This window comes from Gorilla gorilla, chromosome 2 (genome assembly GCF_029281585.2).
Source record: "Gorilla gorilla gorilla isolate KB3781 chromosome 2, NHGRI_mGorGor1-v2.1_pri, whole genome shotgun sequence".
Classification (NCBI taxonomy): Eukaryota; Metazoa; Chordata; class Mammalia; order Primates; family Hominidae; genus Gorilla; species Gorilla gorilla.
The window spans coordinates 142,724,276-142,743,631 of NC_086017.1; the positions used below are offsets into that span (position 1 = coordinate 142,724,276).

Sequence of the window (19,356 nt, forward strand, 5' to 3'; positions counted from 1 at the left end):
TCGTCTGTGTCTGAGCTTCTTCATTTCTCAAATGAGGGGTGGGACCCAATAATTTATATGATCTTCTTTACTTGAAGATATTTAAAAATCTAAAGCTATGACATCCAATACAATGATGACTAGCCCCATGAGACTACTCAGCCCTTGAAATGTGGCTAGAACAAGTGATGAACTGAATTTTATATTTTATTTAATTGTAATGAATTTAAATTTAACATTAAAATTGGATAACCAATTCAGTTATTAGAAACATTTTAAGTATGTTTGGAACAACTTCAGTAGATTAATCTACTTTTTCTTTCTTTGTAACTGTCAGTGAGGTAGTTATTAAAATTAAGCTGTGACTATAAAAATCTAAACAAAGATCAAGTATTTATGATAACTTGGCATCTAAATTGACATGCTGTAAGTATAAAATACATGTGGATTTTGAAGACTTATTACACAAAATAGAATGCAAATTATTTCATTAATAATTTTTTTATATGGAGTACATGATAAAATGACAATATGTCGGCTATGTTGGGTTAAATAAAATATATAATTAAAATGGATTTCTCTGTTTCTTTTTACTTTTTAAAATACAGTTACCGAAGAATTTAAAATTGTATACATAACTCGTGTTATATTTCCACTGGATGGCACTAGTCTAAAGTCCTGCTATAAGAGGGTCAGGGTTGCAGTCTCTCCCTCTGAAGGCCATGTGCCACAAAGGTGGCAGCTCTTCTCCAGGCACACTTGCAGAAGGTTGCAGTGCTCCCATGGCTTCCTGCTTTAAGTCCTGACTTCTGGCCTGCAGCCTGCCTGGCCCCTTTCCATCTGGAAAGCTGGAAGATGACTTAGCAGAGATGGGAATTGGAGGAAAGGTGCTGTACTCAGCAGCACAGGGAAGCCTTGGAAAGTGCTCTGGGGCCTGGAGAAGGATGACCCATTGGAGGTCATCACTATTTTTAGTCAACATGAGAGGCATCATGATGGCCTTTACTGGTAAGAGGAAAGAGAAGCAGATTAGTCAGATGCAGCTCAGGCTAAACAGAAAGGAACTTTCAATATAATCCTGCAAGATGCCCAACATTTATAGGTAGTAAGTGTGAGATTAAGCCATTCCACGTTACCATACTTCAAAGGAGAAAGATTGAAGAGTGACATTTTGAAAACATCTGGTTTTGAGAATCATATACTTAATGTTGCAAATAGTTTGGTAGTACTAAAGAATTTCATTTTTTTCGTTGAGCCTGAAAAAATGTTTTAAATGAAAAATGTAAGCTGGAGGTAGGTGAACTTCACACTGTGATGAAGATAGCCACATGTTCTGAATGCTTTTCATACAGTCTAATGTAAAGGCTAATTCTGTTCCATGTCCATTAACTAACCACTCACCCCTAGTCCTAACTGAATTCCCAGTTTGGTTTTCAGATTCATTCAAGTTGTATGTTTCCTTCTATGTCTATATTTTCTGAGTTGTATATGTTCACAAGGAAGTTGGCTTGAGAGTTTAGAGAAGGCTTTCAGTAGGATGAAGTGGTGGAGGCAGTAGGGAGGTGCAGAGAGAAGCAGCAGAAAGAGGCAACGTTGGTGGTTTGGGGATAGAGGGAAGGAGTATAGGACATACCAGAATCATAAGTCACCCTCTCTAGAGTGCACCTGGAAGACCAGGGCAGGTGGCACATCCAAAAAGAGACTACTTCTGTTTCATGAGCAGGTGGGCCCTCAAGTGAATCACACTTCTGTGTCTCCTACCTTTATCCTCTACCTTCCCCTAACTCCTGTCTGATCTGATCTTAGAGTTCAGTGGATGAATCTCCCCTACCTGATAAATGCCTTAAGAAATAGAACAACCTGATAGTCATACTACCACATTGAGAAACTTTAGGGTCGTAATGGTCTACAGCAGAGGTCAGGAAACTATTTTTTGTCAAGGGACATTAATAAGTATTTTAGGCTTTGTAGACCATAATGGTCTCTGTCACAACTACCTAACACTGCCACTGTAGTGTGAAAACAGCCGTAGACAATATTTAAAATGAATGGGAGAGGCTGTGTTCCAATAATATTTTATTTACGGACACTGATTTTTAATGTCACAAAATCTTCATATGTCACAAAATACAAATATTATTCTACTTTTGATTTTTTCAACAATTAAAAAATCTAAAAACCATTCTCAGCTTGCAAGCCATTGAAAAACAGTTTAGTTTAGTTATAGTTTATTGACTGCTGATCTAAACTAGGGGTTCTTAACCTGTCTCCATGGACTACTGCAAGATTTAAGGCAGTCTGTAAACTTGGGGTAAATTACATTTTTATTTTCACTAATCTCTAAGTAAAATTTATCATTTTTTCACTATAAGTGTAATCAACAAATCAAATTAATATTAGTTCTACTTGTGGCTTAGTTATTAATAAAAAAACACATATTTTCCTGTTATATTGCAGTACCTACATATATTTCAATGTATTATTTATGTTTAACACAACTTAGAAATTACAGAATTATTAGACAAACTACTGGTTCTCATAATTTCAAATGTAAATACAGAAGCATTTTATTACTGTATTTATGATGTCTCCATCTTCCTTTTAAAAATATTTTGCTAACTGCATTTCAATATAATTGGTTTACTTTATAATATGGGTCTTATGTTGTACATTTAAAAATACTTCTGGCTGGGTGCAGTGGCTCACGCCTGTAATCCCAGCACTTTGGAAGGCCTAGGTGGGCGGATCATGAGGTCAGGAGATCAAGACCATCTTGGCCAACATGGTGAAACCCCATCTCTACTAAAAATACAAAAATTGGCTAGGCGTGGTAGCACGTGCCTGTAATCCTAGCTACTCGGGAGGCTGAGGCAGGAGAATCATTTGAATTAGGGAGTCAGAGGTTGCAGTGGGCTGCCACTGCACTCCAGCCTGGCAACAGAGCAAGACTCCATCTCAAACAAAACAAAACAAAAAAAAACCACACACACACAAAAAAACACAAAAAACCACTTCTGAGAAGGGATCTATGAACTTTATCAGCTGCTAAAGGGGTTTGTGGAACAAAAAGTTTAAGAACTCCTGGTCTGAAGAGATTGTCAGGATTCTGGAATCTGATCCTGCCAGGTTTAATCTAGCTAAAGGCACTAGGCTGTAGACTGCAGGATCGAAACCTGATAGAAATTTCCAATAAAGCAAACAATAACAGTTCCTTCTAAAGTCAGACTGGGAAAATGCTCATGGATGAAATATTATAGTCTTTGAATATACTTGAGGTCGTGTTTAGATAAAGAGGGGCATTTTTTACCTGGAAGAGTTCCACAAAATCAAGGGGAAAATCCTATAGCAACAGACTCCCTGGCACAGCTTGCCAAAGATGTTCAAGTTTATGACCCTTAGAGATAACAAGGGACTCTGGACCACAGACTTTTCAAAGAACAGGAGAAACCTCTGGGGAAAAGCTTATGTTCTTGGTCTATAGGGGTAATTTATATGGAGATGTGTGGGTTGGATGCTTCTTACTTGTAGTCCCATTTAATGACCTGTCCTTTCATTGCAGACCCAGCTATCCCTGAGGGAGTGAGTGATGGCCAAAAATCATGCTGTTCTATATCAGCCTGAAATCCAGACCTGTATTAGTTCTGTTCTCTTTTTAGCCATGTGAGTCCTGGTACCCCAGAGGGGATGAGATCATCCAGTTTTTAAACCGGGCCCCAGGGAGCCCTTAGGGATACCTTGGATGCTCTTGAGGATAAGGGAGCTAAAGAGAATGGACAAGTTTCTGACTCTACTCCTTAGACCAAATTTGGCAAGAATAGTGTATTTTTTAAGTCTATTTTATATGTTGAGTTTCTAAGCAAGTTATCATTTGAAGAATTGGTTCTGGTGCTGAAAAAAGGTTAAAAAATAAAATAAAATAATGGTCACATCCAAACCTTATTCCTAAATCTTGCATCTATGAAGGTTCAAATTTGCTCCAAGACCTCTGTGGTCAGAAAGAGATGCATCTGGGGAAGCCTTGCAGGGCCCACGCACTGGTGGAGATGTTGGTCTATAATCCTGAGAAGTGTTGGTGGTTAGCCAGATGCATTGGCTCATGCATATAACCCCAGAACGTTGGGAGGCTAAAGAAGGAGGATTGTTTGAGCCCAGGAGTTTGAGACCAGCCTGGGCAACATAGCAAGACCCCATCTCTACAAAAAATATAAAAATTAGCTGGGCATGGTGGCACATGCCTTTGGTCCCAGCTATTTGGGAGGCTGGGGCCAGAGGATTGCTTCAGCCCAAAAGGTTCAAAGCTGTAGTGAGCCATGATTGTGCCACTGCACTTCAGCTTGGGTGATAGACCAAGACCCTGTCTCAAAAAAAACAAAATTAATAGTGTTCATGGCTTCTGAAAAGAAGAGGAAAGATGAGCAGAGAGGAGTCATGATTTTCTTAGCTTTCACACCTGGAAAAGACTTGGCTTGGATTAAATCCTCAGCATTACTGCTGGACAAGATCTCAGCTTACAGAGTGTCTCTGCCCAGCATAAAGGCTAATATATCCACAGTTTTATATATTCACTATTCTAAAGTAATTATTTGAAGTAGCACACACTTAGCTCCCCAGGGTCTCCAGTCCTTTTCATAGTCAAACCACTGGTTAGTGATTTCAAGAACATGATGTAATGAACAGAGGAGATGAGAGAACATGCCCCACAGATCAGACCCATTTGTTTCTTATGGATAGCCATGGGTCACCTGATGGATGTTGTGTAGCAGATTGAAACTGTCGTCAACTATGTTAATAAAAGGACATGGAAAAATTATGAGTCTAAAACAAAATTTTGCTTCAAACTTCCTATTCCCTTGTAGGAATTGCTCATGTCACTCAATGACCCAAGCCTGGAGTAGCTGAAGATGATAATGAGATGTATGGAAGGGCCAGTGGACTGAACCAAAGACATGCAGTGACTGTTGTTCTCTCTAGGGACCTTGGGAATTTGGATCTTTTCAAGTAGGACAGACTTCAAATTATAATGAAAACAGGAACACTGTATTTTCTGGCATATAAGATGTGCAATATTTAAGATACACACCAATTTTACAAAAGAAAATGTAAAGTACTTTTCATCATATATATATGAACAATAGAGTGGCTTTATATGCATTCTTTAAGTAAGTATTTATTAAGCATGTACTGTGTGCAGGCATTGTTTTGTGTACTAGGGATATACTAGTGAACAAGTCTTATTGTAGAGCTTCCATATGAAAGTAGAGAGACATAAAATATACAGGTTAGTAGATGCACCTAAAATATTTCAGATGGTGATGGGTACTAAGAAGAAAAGTAAAGCTGAGACATGGTGTGGGTGGGTGGGTTGGCTATTTTAGATAAGGTAGCCAGGGGGAACTTTCAGAGGGGTTGAGAGTTGAGCAGAGATGTTAACACAGTCAGAGAATGGATCATATGGAGGTTTGGGTGAGAGAAACCCTGGCAGGGGAACAGTAAGTGAAAAGGCCTCAAGGTGGGAATATATTTGGTGTGTTTGTGGAACAGCAAGAAGGTCAGTGTGGCTGAAATATAGGGAGTGAAAGAGAAAGTGATAAGAATTAAGATCAGAGAGGTAGGCAGAGATTAGATCCTATAATGTCTTCTAAGCCATATCAGGAATTTAGATTTTACTCCAAGTATGATGAGAAGTATTAGAGAATTTAGAACAAAGGAATGCTGCAAAACTAATTATATTTTTAAAAGATCAATCTGGTTTCTGCATGGAGTGCAGATTATAAGCGGGAAAAAGTTAAGGACAGTAGCTAAAGGGCAAAGCAGAGTCAAGGGGGAGATATTAACTTAAAGCAGGAGATATTATTGAATGAGTACTTGTTAATGGGAATGAGTCTTCAGTACAAAGGGAAATAGAAAAGAAAACAATAGATGATAGGAGAAAGAGCGAGAATATAACTGCAGAGTCAAAGTTCCTGGATAATTCAGAGGAGATGTGCTCAAGTACACAAAAGAAGATGTTGACATGAGGTAGGAGCATGGTCCTCCATCCATTCTAACATGAAGGAAGGCTGAGAACATGCAGACAGTGCAAGAAGGTTAGATGAATTGATGTAAGAAGATAAGGGAGTAGTATTTTTTTAAATAAAAACTCAGTACCCAGGATAAAATTACAGAGCAAACTTCAGACATTGGTAATATTCCACTAAATCTGGAAAAAATCATAAAGCTAAAAAGACATGTATTAATGTTATTAAAATAAATACAGAAGTTATTATGGTAATATATTTACTTCTAAAATATTAGGGGCAAAACTCAAACTCTGGTCTTGGTTTGCATTTTTCTTAAGAAAAGCAATAGAATATGAAACCAATTTTTGCTGTGATGTTTTGTGCTGCTGCGCTTTACCACCAGGAGGCAGAATCATCCATTGTTTTACTTCCGTGGTGCTTTGCTTCCATCTGTAGTATGGGTACCTTAAAAAGCAAGCTTATTTTTAAACCTTTCTTTTTTCTTTTCAAGGACAGGAGGTGGATATGACATACTTTAGTGAATATAGTAGCTTCCATTGTTGAGTTTCTCCTGTGTTCAGACAATGTGGTAGACATTTGACATGTGTCATCTCTTAGCCTCACAACCCAGCAAAGATGGGTGTGATTATCCCCATGTTTCAGATGTCAAGACTGAGGATAGGAGGAGGTTAAGTCATTTGTCCAAACTCACACAGGTAGAAGTGTTGGAATTTATTGTCAGAGTGAGATGGGTCTTACGGCCAATATCCAGGTGAGGAAGAGTAAGCTCCCCTTAGGAGGCAAATAGCCCCCTCCTTACCGATGCCTCCTTGGTGTTAGTTTCCTCTGACGCTGACTTGGCAACTTTCTGGATGATGGGGGCAATGTTGGTGGGACCGTAGAGTTGGAGCTTAGGAAGACAGCTCTGATAGGCTTCCACAACTCCTTGAATTCCTGAGGTGAAATTGGCAAAGATCAACAGCTCCAGAGTCACTCCAAATATATTTATAGCCAAACACACACAAAAGTAAAGCATTAAATATCCCAAATAGTCCTTATCAACATCATGTTTATGTTCTTAAGATAAAAAGGAATACCACATTGCTAGTGTTGCTGCCTCCTTCCCCACTGAAATCATTCTCCTCTTTAAAAGCTAAAGTCAAAAGCAATGATTTCCACAAAATTTTCCCTAATATCCTACTTTATATATAAGATTTCATTCGCTCCTCATAGCATAATGAAATAGATGTTATACCCATTTTATAGGTGAAGAAACAGAGGCTTAGAGATGTTCAATGATCTGCCCTGGGTCACATAGCAAGTGTGTTCAAGACTCAGGATTTAAACTTGGGTCTGCCTGGCTCTAAGCACTGTGTTCTTAGCCACTAGCAAGCTAGCTTCAATGTTGCACTTATTTCCACACGATCTTGTTGACTCTAGTAGATACTACCCATGCCCTCTATAAGAGTCAGGAGTTCCCATGACCGTCTCTCCAGATGTTATACTCTTTGTGGGCAGGAATCATGACTTACTTATTTTTTGTATTTCCCCAAAGAGCTTGAGGCAGTATCGAGCAAATGTAATGCTCACCAAGTGTGTGATGAATGAGCAAAGTGGCTGATATACTCATCTCCTGGGCACTGAGTACAGATAAGTGATGGTTATCATCATGGACAACCCCTCATTTAAAGGGGGGCTTCCATCCTGAGACCATATGAGCCCAGGAAATAGAAAAGGATGGGACTCTGCCAGGAGAGGCAGTCCTATCTATACAGCTTCTCCTAGTACTTGATACGTCTTGACTGCACATTTCATGTTATCATTCTGATCCCACAGCAATAATCTCATTACAAATGATTTTTATTCAAGTGGCTCCTCTTGTTGTCTGTGCCTGTGTTATCGCTTGCCTTCCCCTATTCAGCTCATCCTTCCATCCCTTTCTATTCTGAAATAGCACATTAGTCCTGTTTTTGGCCAGAGGGATCCACACAATTCCCTCCTGAGATTATTCTCCATAACCACCGTGCACTGCAAAATAGCTCTTGGGTATTTTAGATGAGCAAGTTCTGTTCTATTCTGCCCTTACATACATGCTCCCAACCTCATTGGCAATCCTGCACCCACTTGGCCCTGCCCCAAAGCCTATCATTCTAAAGACAGATGCCAAGTCATTTTGCAGTCTGGTTCTGAAGTTAAGTGATGCTGAATAGAAGCTCCTTATGTGTTTTTGGTTCTTGAGCTTTTGCCTAAGATAAGCAAGTTTGATTTCCTCTTGAAAAGTATCAGGCAGATGAATTCTAAGCGTATAAAACAGGTGAATACCAGGGTTTATATTTCATTCTGCTGTGGGGGAAACCACTCTTACAGTTGCAGAATGGGGGTGGTTGGGGATGAGGAAAGTCTAATCCATAATAAACTGAGGATGAAGAATACATTAGTGGGAAAAATGGCAGAATGGAGATTGGGTCTTGGAGGTTACTATGTTCAGACTCAATGGTATTGATATCATATTCTTGGCCATTAACTACTAGATGCCTTACACACTCTACTGGATCTGAATTAATCCTGATTTAGCCTCCTTCCTCCTTGACAAGAAGAGAGAGATATGGACATTTCTAATGCAAAAATGTCTTATGATCTTCATAGCAACATAGGTACTTGGCTCTGTTAGAAACCAGAAAAAATCATTCTAGAACAAAATTTATTATAATAATTATTATCATAGTTTCAATATCATTATTTTGTGAGATCATGTCAGAGAATTCTGGCTGGAAACAATGGAACATGAACCAGAACCTTTGAGCAGGCTTTCTCTGGCACAAAGCCATGATGCTGCTTGTTCAAACTCGCTGAGGCTATGTCCTTGGCCGATATGCTGAAAGTGGGAAATGATTTCCATGTTCCCCCCTCTCCTTATATCGGCACAGAGATGAAGTTGTGAAAAAAAAAAAAAACCGTTGATGAAAATTTGGAAAACAGAAAGAGGGATATTGTATCACTGCCTACCAGGTGAAGTTTCATTTATTATTATTATTATTATGATGGCCCAAGGAATCCCGGACTGGGATCAACATTATTGCCATACACTCAAGACCTCTTCTGCATTCTGTCTTTTCCAGTTCTTATTTTCCTGCTCTGTTATCATGGCTTTCTCTTGCCTGTGGAGTAGCATGGTTTATGTTGATACAGAAAGCAGAGATGCTGCGGACAATCGTAACTAATATGCTACACCAGCAGAGATGAACTAAAATGGGAAAGGTGCAAAGGGAAGGACTGTGACACTGGCTTTCTTTCACGTTGTGCTTTACCTGCACATTCTGGGTTGTCTTCATTAAAGTTGATTGCAAAGTCATGAGAGACCTAGACACCGATTAAAATTTAAAAAACAGGAAGAAAGAAGAATTACAACTTTAATCCAGTAAGAAGGCACTGGGGTTTAGAGTTTGCAAACAAATGCCCATTACATTCATTATGTGTTAAGCAGCAGGAACCATTTCAAGCCTTTACACAATCAATATAAGACGGAGGGTGAATTCTAAGCTCCCTGTGGAGTTGAGGTGACAGGAAGATTTTCCAGAATCAGATAAATGCTGTCAGGAGGGGAGAATAAGACTTATAAAAAAATCCAAGAAAAGATTTCAGAAAGATCACTTCGAATAGCTGCTAGATAGAACTGGCCACAGACTGGAGGCTTAGATTTGGCTGAGCTCTATTTGGACCCAGTGATTAAAACAAAAATAAAAACAAAAAACCTCAATAACCCAAGCTGTCTGCTGAAGATAGCAATGGTTATAAAAGCTTCAGCTAAGCAGTTGACACTTAAGAATCATTAACGTGATATGCAGAACTACAGGGCAGGAGGATTTTCACATACCTACAGGTAAAACAGACTGCACTCTACTTTTGGAAACATAATAAAGTAATATACTTTGTAATATTTCAACACAAATTCCTCTACCTGGCAGAACCTATGCACAAGGTCAAATAACATATTGTTTACTTTTTTCTTTCCAAAAACCTGATAAAACAAGATAGATGTTCTGGCATCTGGACATTTTTATTGAATCATTTGGTATTTTATGGAGAATTTCATTTCAAAGGATATTTCCAAACTGTGACTCTTTTGGGTATCTATAAATTAGGTCACTGTGTTAAAAGACACCTGTTTTCTTAGTGGGAGGTGATTGGTGATGCTCTCAGTGCTTATCTTAGTCCCTTGCTCTTAGCACTTCCAGGTAAGCCAGCTGACTTCAGTCATCTTATTTGCTTTGTTTACCTTAAGTTTTTTCTTGGCCTCCAGGGCCTGCCTTGCTTGCCCAAGTGACAGGCTAAAAGTGACCCTTGGGAGTAATCAGTAATTAACAGGAGGTGATGTATACATACCCCAGCTCCCTTATCCCTCGGGGTCCATGTGTGCTGTATATTGTCTCCTAGGGTTCTTCAGCAGAGTTAAGCACCAGTTGCCAACAGCGGTAACTGACTTGATAATATACTCTGTGCTGACTTCCACTTCCCATCCTCTATTGTGGTTTCCCTCACCTTTTAAATAAAGTATTTGCGTCCAAACCCTTGTCTCAAGATCTGTTTCTGAGAAAGTGCAAACTAAGAAAGAGAGGTGCTTGTGTTTCAGTTTCAATGCATACTCTGAGATTTTGTCCTAAGAAGTAAATTGTGGCAACCTTGTAAACTCTCCTGGGGGTACCTGAGCTGCTCAAATCATCAGTGCTTGTCTGAGGAATGGGAGAAATTAGGGGACCAGAAATGGGGAAATGTGAGAGATGCCTATTGAAACAAGAATAACCAGGGGATTTTGCTGACAGGAAGGATGGAGTTAGGGGATCAAGTGAACAAGAGGACTTCAGAAAACAGCAAGAAAGATTAGTTACTCCAGGAAGGGAACCAAAAAGATGTCATTAGTGAGAAAAAGGTATGGTGCACAGCTCTGTCCTCAGCCCTGTTGGGCCAACCTGAGGCTGGAAGACCACCTGGTGGGGATGTGGTGAAAACTCAAGAATCCCTGGGTAGCTGGGCTGATGGCTATTGAGCTATTCAGCAGCTCTATGAAGAAAGTGGGCATTCACCTGTTTACATTCCCGATTTGAAGGGGCCTATATCTCCTCAGCTCCAGCTTATTCTTGTATAGGTCATCTTTTAATCTTAGTGTTGCCAGGCCTTTCAGGTTTTCAAGAGAAGCCAGAAATCTGACATTTTATATATGCAATTGCTGAATTCGTTTTTTAAAAGTGTGTCAAATATAACATATTTGCAGCCTGAATAATGTCTATAGGCCACCAGTTGATAACTCTTGTTCTGTATTCTTTCTCTCCACAAGCTCTATTTCTAATAAATGCTTCTAGAATTATGTAGCTATGCCCAGCAGAAAGGCCAGTGTGGAATACAAGGCAAGAAAGAAGGAGAACAGGTCAGGGACACAAGCCATTCCATCCACTATTCACTCTAGGAGCAACAGGGATATTGATTTCCTCTTTCAAAAAGGATACCTAAGGGGAAAGCCCTTTATATGACGGCTCTAGTGAGGGAGCAAATGTCAGCATCTACCTCCTCACCTGTGGCTCAGACACAGCCAGTAAAAGAGAAATTGAGGATTGGGCAGTGTTGTTTGTACTTAGCTCAGACCTCAGAGGCACTGGTAAGGTGGAGGCTGGGAGAGGTACCCTGCTGTCTCTCCAAGGCCCTGTCCACCTAGTGGGCACGAGTTCTCTGTGGAGAATGTTCTACAGGAGCATCTAGAATATCACAGTAGTGTCTCAGCCTTATTACAGTGCAAATTTATCTACACACAATCTTTGCCTTTTTTCGGTCATGAGAAATCATTATCAAAACCAAATAGGATTCCAATGTCTTCATAAGAACATTTCAGCTTCCCAATTCTCTAAGTCATAATAGTTCTTTCTTCACAACTTCTCTGTGTCTCCCATACAAGACTTGGACTCGGAGACTTGGGATAAGAAAGTGTGTAGACTCCATTGTCACGGACTTTCCCAGTTGGCATTGCCAATAACATTCTATTTCCTAGGGGATATATGAGTGGATAGGTTCTGAGCCCCTGGAGATCAACTTCTTGAGTGTTTTCTCAGACTCTGACCACATTTATAAGAAACTAAACAATCACACTCTTCATCTGGACCTCTGAGAAGACCCATCCAAAATACCAGGAGATAGGGTTTCATCAAGAGACGGGCCCTGGCGAGTTAATCTCACTGATTCTGAAGACAATTTCTGACTCTTTAGGCCCTACTGACATAGTTAGGTCAGAGTCAAGAGTGTGAGACTGCTGCAAAGAAGACCCAAGTTATCCTTTGACCACAGTGAAGTGGAAGAAGATCCCATCTCCACTCACTCACCGTGTACTCTGGAGGTATCCTGGCGCCAAACCCAAAGGCAGGGAACATTTTGTCACTGAAACCAAAATGAAGAAAAGAAAAAACAAGTTGCTTCATTTATTCATTTAATGAGAAAGAAAAACATTAACCTACATTACTAGGTTGCTAGGCCATGTTGCTATGCCAGTGCTGACTCATGCTTCTTCATTGTCTGTGGTGATGGGGGTAGCAATAGCATGGATAATTAAAATCAAGAAACAGCCCCTTAAGTTCATTACAGTCATTAGTCTACAACTTCCTCCCTTAGTTTTTTTGCTAGATTCTATACTAAGAAATAAAATGGTCCTACCCTTTCATCAATGGCCTCCACTTCAACTTTCAACTTTGTTTCCTTTGAAAAGTGACCATGAACTAGGTAACTGTTATGGTTGACTGTGTTAGAACCTTTTGTATGTATCATCTTTTAAAATACTTACAGGGAGAGATAGTTATTCCCCTTCTGCAGGTGGGGAAATGCCTTGAGAGGTAAAGTGACTTGCTCAAGATCATGCCACTAATTAGAGCTAGAGTTCAAATACAGATAAGACTGAATCCAAATGGATATTAAAAAGCAATGGGGCCAGGTGCAGTGGCTCACTCCTGTAATCCCAGAACTTTGGGAGGCTGAGGTGGGTAGATCACTTGAGGCCAGGAGTTCAAGACCAGTCTGGCCAACATGGAGAAACCCCATCTCTACTAAATATACAAAAATTAGCTGGGCATGGTGGTGCACTACTGTAATCCCAGATACTCAGGAGGCTGAGGCATAAGAGAATTGCTTGAACCCTGGAGGTGGAGGCTGCAGTGAGCTAAGACTGCACCATTGCACTCCAGCCTGGGTAATAGACCAAGACTCTATCTCAAAAGCAAAAAACAAGCAGTGGAAAGCTTGTAAGTTTGGCTAATTTGACAGAGCTTGGTTCCCTCTATATGACTCATTGTGCCCACCACCTTATCACATACAAGCGGTGATAAGTTGTTTACATGTCTTTTCTTGTTTTTTGAACTCAAAGAGACCCTGTCTTTGGTATTAAAATCTTTATATCTCTACTGTCTTCTGCCTCAACTGCCCCCTGCCCCACCATTTATTATAGAACTTGTCATGGAATGTGTGCTCAGTAGTTAATGAGTACATAATCCATGAATTTTAATTATTAAAATGTGGCTATGAAAAGAAGGGAGGATTCTTGTGAAAACCTGAGAGAATCACTTACATATCCTTTGGTTTGAGTTATCTTATGCACACTGGAGTTTCTCTCTTAATTATGCATTCACATATATTGGATCTTAACTCTAACTTTACTGTACTATAGTTGACAGGATGGGGAAGAGAATAATTAACATTTATTGATGCATACAATGTACCAGCCCCCTGCTAGATGATGTATCTATTTATTAAATTCTCACACAATCCTGGAAGCTTCACCTACTTATTATTTCCATTTTACAGGTAAATAGAGCCTCAGAAAGGCTAAGTGGCCTAAGGTGATTACCAAGGAGAATTGTGTGATTCCAAAGCCCATACCTTTCTGTTATACCATTATAATTTAATGATTATGTGTAGTATTAAATGTGATTTTCTACTAGTACTTCCAGTAATCTGACCCCCTGCCTAGACAACAAATAAGACCCTCTTTAATCGAATAGTTGTGCTGTCAGGTGGCTGTCGCCATAGGGCTCTTGGCAAGGACATGTCCTTCTCATGTCATCTACCTTTTATTTCTTCTCCCATTAAGAAATTAACTGAGATTCGTTCTTTGGAACAATTCCTACATTTCCCTGTTCTTGGTATATTCAGTCAATTCAGGTTAGGGCTCACTGTCCTAAACATCTATAAGGAAAAAGGGATGAGCCCCACCAATCCCCAGGCTGACAGAAAAGTCAAAGTAGCAAAGCTAGATTCTCCTTTATCACCACCTGACTGATAAGAGCTCATTACTAGCCAATGATGGTTTTGACAAAACTTTACCAAAACATAGCCAATTGTATCGAATTTGGGGTTAGGGGCTGGGAGATACAAGGAAGCTGGAATGCTTTGAAATCGAAGTCTAAATTCTCCAGAAAATCACCAACTCCCACTTCTCCTCACTGTTGGGTCAATCCAGGCTTTGTGGTGCATTGCATCTAGCAGGTATTAGATAAGGTATTAATGTGGGTAAATAGAGACTCACAACAGCTTATGAAGGATTAGCTATAGATAGGAGAAAATATACTTCTGGGTCCTTGGACATACTGAGATACTTTGCCTCAGCAATTCCTCCTTAAACAAAACAAGCATGGGTAGGTGTGAGAAGAGATCTGTGAGGGGGATTTTAGGGTACTTTCTAGTTAAGCCTGAAGTAAGGCTTTTCTGGGTGGAGGATGGATCCTGGTCCTTCACACTCGAGGATGACCCAGAAGTCAAAATAGAGAAACTGGGAGTCTCCACACCCTTATTTTCTTTTTTTGATGAGTTTAGGAGGGGTAAGCTCTAACATTCCATCCATTTCTAATCTCTATGGTGTTCTAGCGTTAATGATATTCCTTTTATACTTTCTAAGCCACTTTTGGGGATTCAATGTTTGCTGAGCATGATGCATTGTTATGTAATCGAGTTTCAAGAGTAGGAAGGTAGGGAAAATGCCTCACCTACAAGGGAATAATAACGAGCCAGGAGGGATAAATTCTCTGAACTTAGCCACCAGAAAGCCTCTAACTAATAAACACACTAAAGAAAAAGTTTTAAGCCTAAGCACAATGGATTTAAACATCCATTATTTCTGTTTTAAAATAAAACTAGGCAGAGAAGAGTCTTATTATACAAGAAGTAAAAGAAAGCAAGTTGAACACAAAAGAAAGCATCTGTATACTAACGCTTTAAGAACTCAAGATTGGATCCACTCAGCACCCAGCAAAGGGCCATTTAGCAACTGCTGGGAAAATGATTGACAAAGACAGACAATCTGGAAAATTGAGGGGTATATTACCACATGGGTAAAGGCAATCTTTCTTATCACCAGAATAAAATAGTATAAAATACAATAAAAAAAAACCTACGTGCTTCAATGGTAATGAGTAAGCTGTCCTGACCTTCTTAGGGAATGGCTATTGTCAAATGACCTCCAGATGGAAGATTTATTTTTAACCACCATTTTCTCCTTTCTGTTAAGGAAGATTTTGAGATAAATCAAAACATTAATAAACGTAAAGAAAAATTACTGTATCCATAAGGAAATGAAGCTCACAGCAATATGGCATCTCAGGGCACCTAGACATTTAATAAAAACTGTTCTCTAAAGCAGAGGTCTTAAAACTGGGGTACCTGGAAATGCAAAGCACTTCTGGGGATATGAGGACATGGCTTTTTTTTTAAAGGGAAATCAGTATTCAGTTCCTCTACATCCATATGTATTTTTTGCTGAAATTGATATTCTGGGAATGCCTGTGATGGAGAGACCTGTTCTCCATTCATACCTTCCCTTTCACTTATCCTTCTCTTTTACCTATTCTGAATCTTAACCATCATAGTCCATTGCTCCAGAGTGTAAAAACTCTGTAGCATCATATACAAGAAGAATAATTATAAACATGAATGATTCACTAGGGGAAAAAAATCCTTTTGCAAGTCAGGTAGTTGCCAAGTTTTGCTTTAAATAAATTTTGGCAGGTGCTGATGTCAGCTGGTAGTTCATTGAAGAAAACGTTTTGATGATTGGCCATTATGTAATTTTTTTTGGTATATAACTTAAACTTGAAAGAATTGAGTAATACTGCTAGTCAAGTTATTTATTTCCATACACTTATTTATAAGAACAGGTTTTCTTAGTATTTACATTGATAAGAGCAAAAGACTGAGTTAGAATTGATGCTCGACTCTCCCATTCTAGTAATAGGTAGCACTCATCCACAGGTCTATAAACAAATTGTAAAAACACCCCATTATCTGTTTCAGTAAGAGCTGATTTCTGATAGGTTTTTATAGGCAAAAATTATACTGAAATTTCTAGTACATTTATGTTCTTTTGATCAATTATGCACTAGTAATAATTGTAATAAAACTCAGATTTTAAAAAATACTTTGAATCTTTTCATCTTAGAAATTTTTAGAAACTAAAAAATTTTAAATTTATATTTTTATTACAGAAATATACAGTGATTATAACAGAATTTCAAACCAATTTTATTAAGATACATTAGGATAAAATTTTGGAGGGAGGAGAATGGAAATATAAGTTGATGAAAAGGAAGAAACAATTACAATTCTCAACTCACATTGAAGAGCTTGCTCATTTTTTACAAAATGGATGATGGTGGATATCAAATAGTTACAGCATTTAGATTCCACTTGACTCAGTCACAAGAGTTATGTAAGAGTTTTATTATAAAATGTCCAAACTTACAACACATTAGAATTTTCATTCTTTATCACTATATAAACTCATGATGAAAAATGTCAGATTTCAGTGAAAAAATGTGACAGCTATACATTTTAATAATTTTTTTAAAAGTACATGAGCAAAAATATTTTAAAGATCATTGGTCCAAAGTGAACTTTAGAACTGACACAATAGTTCTGTCTCCCTTTGTGTTCAGATCATTTTTGAAACATAAATCTAGGGTATTAAAGATAATAACTTCTGACATTTATTGAGTATTTATAAAGGTAGAACCTGTGTTAGCCAGCTGCTTTATATCTAATCCTTATAACTGCTCTGCAAGGGAAGTGATACATCTTCAATTTACAATGAAGAAAACCAAGGCCCATAGAATGCAAATCTTATGACAACAGAGGTAGCAGAGCTGGGGTTTGAGCCCGGGTCTAACTGTCACCAGTTCCCCATGCTCTCTCTATCATCCCTGTTGATTCTGTCCTCATAGAAGGCTTGTCTGGTCTAATGATTCAGAAAAAGGAGAACAAATCCATCCACATTCTAATAACAACAAAGCTGAAGGCCAAATTCTGATCAGTCCAGAAATTATCATCCCCAGGACTCCCTCCTTGACCACCCCTCTTCCCACAAAGGACAGAGTTAGCCCTTCCCTCCTTTATACAGTTCCCATCCCGACACAGGGCAACACTTCCCCGGCCATGCTGGGCTGTAATTTATTTACACGTGTTTCTGCCCAATGAGATTGTGGGCTACTTGGGGAAAAATTGTGCTTCATTAATTTTTCTGTCTTTACAGCTTCCCATGAGGTGTTTGGGGCTTAAATAGATGCTGCATAGGACCTTAGCCATTGCATCTGAGCCATCTCTCATGATTTAACACTGGGTCTCAACCCTGGATACCTAGCAGGATAAAGAATTCTAATTCCCAGGATGCACACCAGAGAGTTAAATCAGAGATTCTGGGGTGGGGTGCAGGTATCGTCACATTTTAAGGCTTTTCGAATGGCTTCAATGTACAGCCAAGGCTGAGGACCACTGACTGGTGTAGAGTGGACAAGGTAGCACGTGATTTGAACTGTCTTCTCATCACTAACCAACTGCTCTACACTTGAAAATACCTGTCAGATTGGGTTTCAGTTCTAACTTTGTCTTCTCATACCATAACTAGTACATCATGGAGAAATGCTGCCTTGGTTTCTGATATCTGTCTCATTCTGTGATAGACACTTCCATAAAATGGCAATCCATATTTCCAAGAAATGTACACATTCAGTTTCTGTACTGTCTTGATAGCAGATAGACCATGCTTTTTATTAGAGAACATTTCAGGTTTTCAGAGACCCATATCCCTGCTGGCCCCAAGGAAAAGATGTCACCTTGGCTTTGAGCAGACTAGGGAGACCAGGATACAGGAGCTGGAGAAGTGCTACAACTTGAGCTTCTGTGGGCCTGTGTGTGTGTGTGTGTGTGTGTGTGTGTGTGTGTGTGTGTGCGCGCACATACATGCGTGTGTGTTTTTGTGTGTGTGTACAAGTAGTTGTGCTGGGGTGGGTGGTCAAAGGCAGAGGAAATGAGCAGCACCATCTCTTTCAGAGGCTGAAGGACAGAACAGGCAGGCAGGCTTGAGGACAAGCTGTCTGCGGGAAGCTTTCCTTCAAGGCCATCCTGAAAAGAGTTTTATGCATCTCTCAAGCTGTTCTACCTCATGGATCACCTCATAATGACCTGGTAGCAATGACTGTACAAGGCAAAAAGAAAACTCTTGGCTGCCAGAGGCTGGGAGGAATTTCTAAGGCTCATGGGGATTAGAAACCTCTGTGTCACTGCAGGAGGGGGAACAATGCCTTCTGTCAGTTTTTATTCAAGTGTTTCATTTTGAGCCCCAACCACACTGACTTTGATGTGAGAATAAATTAATTCCAGAGCCCCGACTTGAAATTTCCTGACTCTGCCTATTGTCTATCCACCCACACAAAAGAGAAACAGCGGAACCTTGTCAGTTTTCAAGTGAGCAGCTTGCAATACACATTCTTCTAGGGAGCTTTTTAAAAGGAGCATTGGAGTTTTTCAATCCTCCTTCTTCTTCCTTAAGTATTTGCCCATTTTAATGTTGAGCTGCTTTCTTTATATGGAAAAAAGAATTGCTCCACTGAGCTGTAGAAATTTGATTTTCTTGGTCAGTTGGGGATGATAATGTCAATCTTACTTTATTAAAAATTTTAAAACAATCACTTATGATGATTCTTCATGTAACTCTTAAGGTTTCATATCTTATATCTTATTTTTATATTGAATCTGCATTTTTGAGGGAAGAAAAAATGCTCCCCAGACTTTGTCTGGCTCACAAAGGGATAAAAGCTTTACAAGATATACATGCCACTCCGACTATAGTCTCTGCATTTTGCATGTGAGGCAATCAGGAAATGGAGACGTTCAGCAGCTTCTTCCAGATCATCCACTAAATCTGCTGCAGAACTATAATAAGGGCTCTGAGGCTTACTATCTTCATTTCTAGAAAACCCATCAGTCTTCTCTTTGTAATTTATTATGAGACTGCTTTCTTCCCCGCAGATTCAGAGTTAACTTTTTAATTAAGCATCTACTGTTTGACATTTGTGTTAAGTGC

General features: G+C 39.2%; 2 protein-coding genes across 7 annotated transcripts in view; one reads left to right on the plus strand and one right to left on the minus strand.

Moving 5' to 3' along the window:
* LOC101152959 (bcl-2-like protein 12) overlaps positions 1-19,356 on the plus strand; it is a 465,085-nt gene that overhangs the window by 16,597 nt on the left and 429,132 nt on the right. The window lies entirely within an intron of this gene.
* Positions 1-19,356, minus strand: part of CPNE4 (copine 4) — a 747,750-nt gene that overhangs the window by 9,495 nt on the left and 718,899 nt on the right. For all 5 annotated transcript variants that reach the window (XM_055383286.2, XM_004036316.5, XM_055383287.2 and 2 more), the window contains 3 exons: positions 12,344-12,398; positions 9,287-9,338; positions 6,799-6,932 (listed from right to left, as the gene is read on the minus strand). In XM_055383286.2, coding sequence (XP_055239261.2) covers positions 6,799-6,932; positions 9,287-9,338; positions 12,344-12,398 — 241 coding nt within the window. The remainder of the gene's footprint in view (positions 1-6,798; positions 6,933-9,286; positions 9,339-12,343; positions 12,399-19,356) is intronic.